The sequence below is a fragment of the Benincasa hispida genome, chromosome 1, assembly GCF_027475165.1.
Source record: "Benincasa hispida cultivar pf3 chromosome 1, pf3_genome.v1.1, whole genome shotgun sequence".
In the NCBI taxonomy this organism is placed as follows: Eukaryota; Viridiplantae; Streptophyta; class Magnoliopsida; order Cucurbitales; family Cucurbitaceae; genus Benincasa; species Benincasa hispida.
Genome location: NC_143478.1, coordinates 84,685,417 through 84,687,651, shown reverse-complemented (window position 1 = coordinate 84,687,651; position 2,235 = coordinate 84,685,417). Strand labels below are relative to the sequence as shown.

Genomic DNA, 2,235 nt, shown 5'->3' with positions numbered 1-2,235 from the left:
GTCTTGAAACATAACTCCAAACCTTCTAGTTTGAGTGGGAACAACCTGTTCGAGGCCATTTCAACACGAGCTATCAATCCTTTTCTTGGATCATATATCTCACAGGCGCCTTCTTTGATAGTTGTGACATAACCCTTCTCTTGTAGTTGTCCAACACTCAGTAAATTGCTTTTGAAATCAGGAATATAAAACACATTTGATATGGTTTCAACATTTTCTTTTTTGGTCTTAATTTGAATATTTCCTTTACCCACAACATTTACTTTAGAATTATCACCAAATGTCACAGTAGAATGATAACTTTCATCCAAATGAGAAAAGAGAGACTTGTTACTACACATGATTGTTGCAACTAGTGTCTATATACTATATGTTAGTTCCAAGCTCCTCATTGTGGTGACACATCATCAATAGAGTTTCTTGCTCCTTTTCCTCTATAAAATTGGATTGCTCTCCTTTTTCATGGTTGAAGTTGGTTGTGCATTCAGATTTGTAATGACCAAACTTATGGCAACGATAACATTGAATGTTGGACTTATCAAGTCTCGAGTTGTTGTTGGATGTTTGCTTGTATGGATCATGTCCGCCACCTCGTCCTCTTCCTTGCCACCTTCCACGACCTCGACCACGTCCTCTATTTAATCTTCTTCCTGCAAAGTTTTCACCACGAGTTGAAGTTTTCAGAGCTTGTTCTTTAGTTGGACCTGTATTTGACGTCATTCTCTGCTCATGCACAAGTAAAGAACTTTTTAAGTCATCAATTGATAATGTATCAATATCTTTTGATTTCTCAATTGAACAAACCACATATGTAAATTTAGAGTCCATCGACCGAAGAATCTTCTCAACCACAGCTACATCTTCAATCTTCTCTCCATGGATACGCATCTTATTTGCTATAGCCAAGGTCCATGAGAAATACCCATCCACGGACTCACCTTGCTTCATTTTAAGAATCTCGAACTCTTTGCGAAGAGCTTGGAGCTGCTGTCTTTTCACCCTCGTTGTGCCTACTTTTTCTTCATGAAGTCCCAAATTTGCTTGCATGTATTCTTTTACAAAATGATCTCCAAGATGGCACAATCAATGGCTTGGAATAAATAATTCTTTGCCTTGAGATCCTTCAATTTTCGTTCCTCTAGCTTTTTTTGGGTCAGCTTCTGACAAGACAACTCCAACAGCTGGTTCATTCACTCCTACTTCAACAATGGTCCAGTACTCTTTGGACCGTAAGAAATTCTCCATCAACATGCTCCAATGATCATAATGACCATCAAAGCGGGGAATTGCTGGTTGCACATAGTTGTCTGAGGCCATTGTCTATGCTTGCTAGCTATTGTAGAAGATAAAGGAATGAGAGTTGGTTTAATGGCTAATAAAAAGATGCCACAACCGGGCTCTGATACCACTGATAGAAAAAAATGGAGAGAACTAGTAAAAGAGAGGAAGTGATATAAAACTCCAGTACTTGAATTTCATTCCAATTAGGCCTTATATAGGCTCAAAGTACACCATAAATAACAAACTAACCACCCAAAAAAAATGCACAATACTAGCACAAAGAATAACAACCCAAAATACTAGCAACAAGAAACTAAATATAATCAATTCTATTTTTAACAAAGTAACAGCAAAAAACGAAATAAGATAACGATTCAAATCTCTATGTGTTGATATAATATATTTTCTTCAATAGGTTTGATCCTAAATTTTTCCAATAGAGTTTTCGTAGTTCTAATATTAACAAATTTTCTTTTTTTGTGTAACAATCTATTCTTAAAAGAGAAGGGATGAAATATAAGTGGTTGGCTGAAAAATGAGAGAAAGAGGGAATATGGAGGGAGAGAGATCAAAATGACTAATTTTAGGGATTAAGTGCACCTATTCTTCAAAACTCAAGATCCAAAATGGTAATTTTCTATATAATATACACATGTATTAATTGGTTGGTGCAATTTAAAATAGAAATAAAGAAAAAAAAGAAAAAAAGAAAAAAAATTCAAACATTGGTTCCCAATTCAAAGAGAGAGATCCAAAATTGTGTTCCATAAATGTCTTTTCAAATAACTTGGCGACTTTTATAATAGTTAATTAACACATGCTTTTGTTATAAATTTTGAGAGGGATTTTAAAATTATTAAAGTCATTTTTGTCATTTTATTGAAACCATCATGTTTATAAGGTTTTAAATCACTCCGGAATACGCATTTAATCACATAATAATTAATTTAATAA

The 2,235-nt window shown here is 34.4% G+C and overlaps 1 protein-coding gene across 1 annotated transcript; it reads right to left on the bottom strand.

Moving 5' to 3' along the window:
- Positions 1-366: 366 nt before the first annotated feature.
- LOC150038788 (uncharacterized) lies at positions 367-1,047 on the bottom strand. The gene has a single exon (XM_090314457.1). The coding sequence runs from the start codon at positions 1,045-1,047 to the stop codon at positions 367-369; it is 681 nt and encodes a 226-aa protein (XP_090170583.1).
- Between the last annotated feature and the right edge of the window lie 1,188 nt (positions 1,048-2,235).

Excerpts from the sequence above, each read along its gene's own strand:
- LOC150038788 (XM_090314457.1), bottom strand. The coding sequence starts at position 1,047 with ATGCAAGCAAATTTGGGACTTCATGAAGAAAAAGTAGGCACAACGAGG.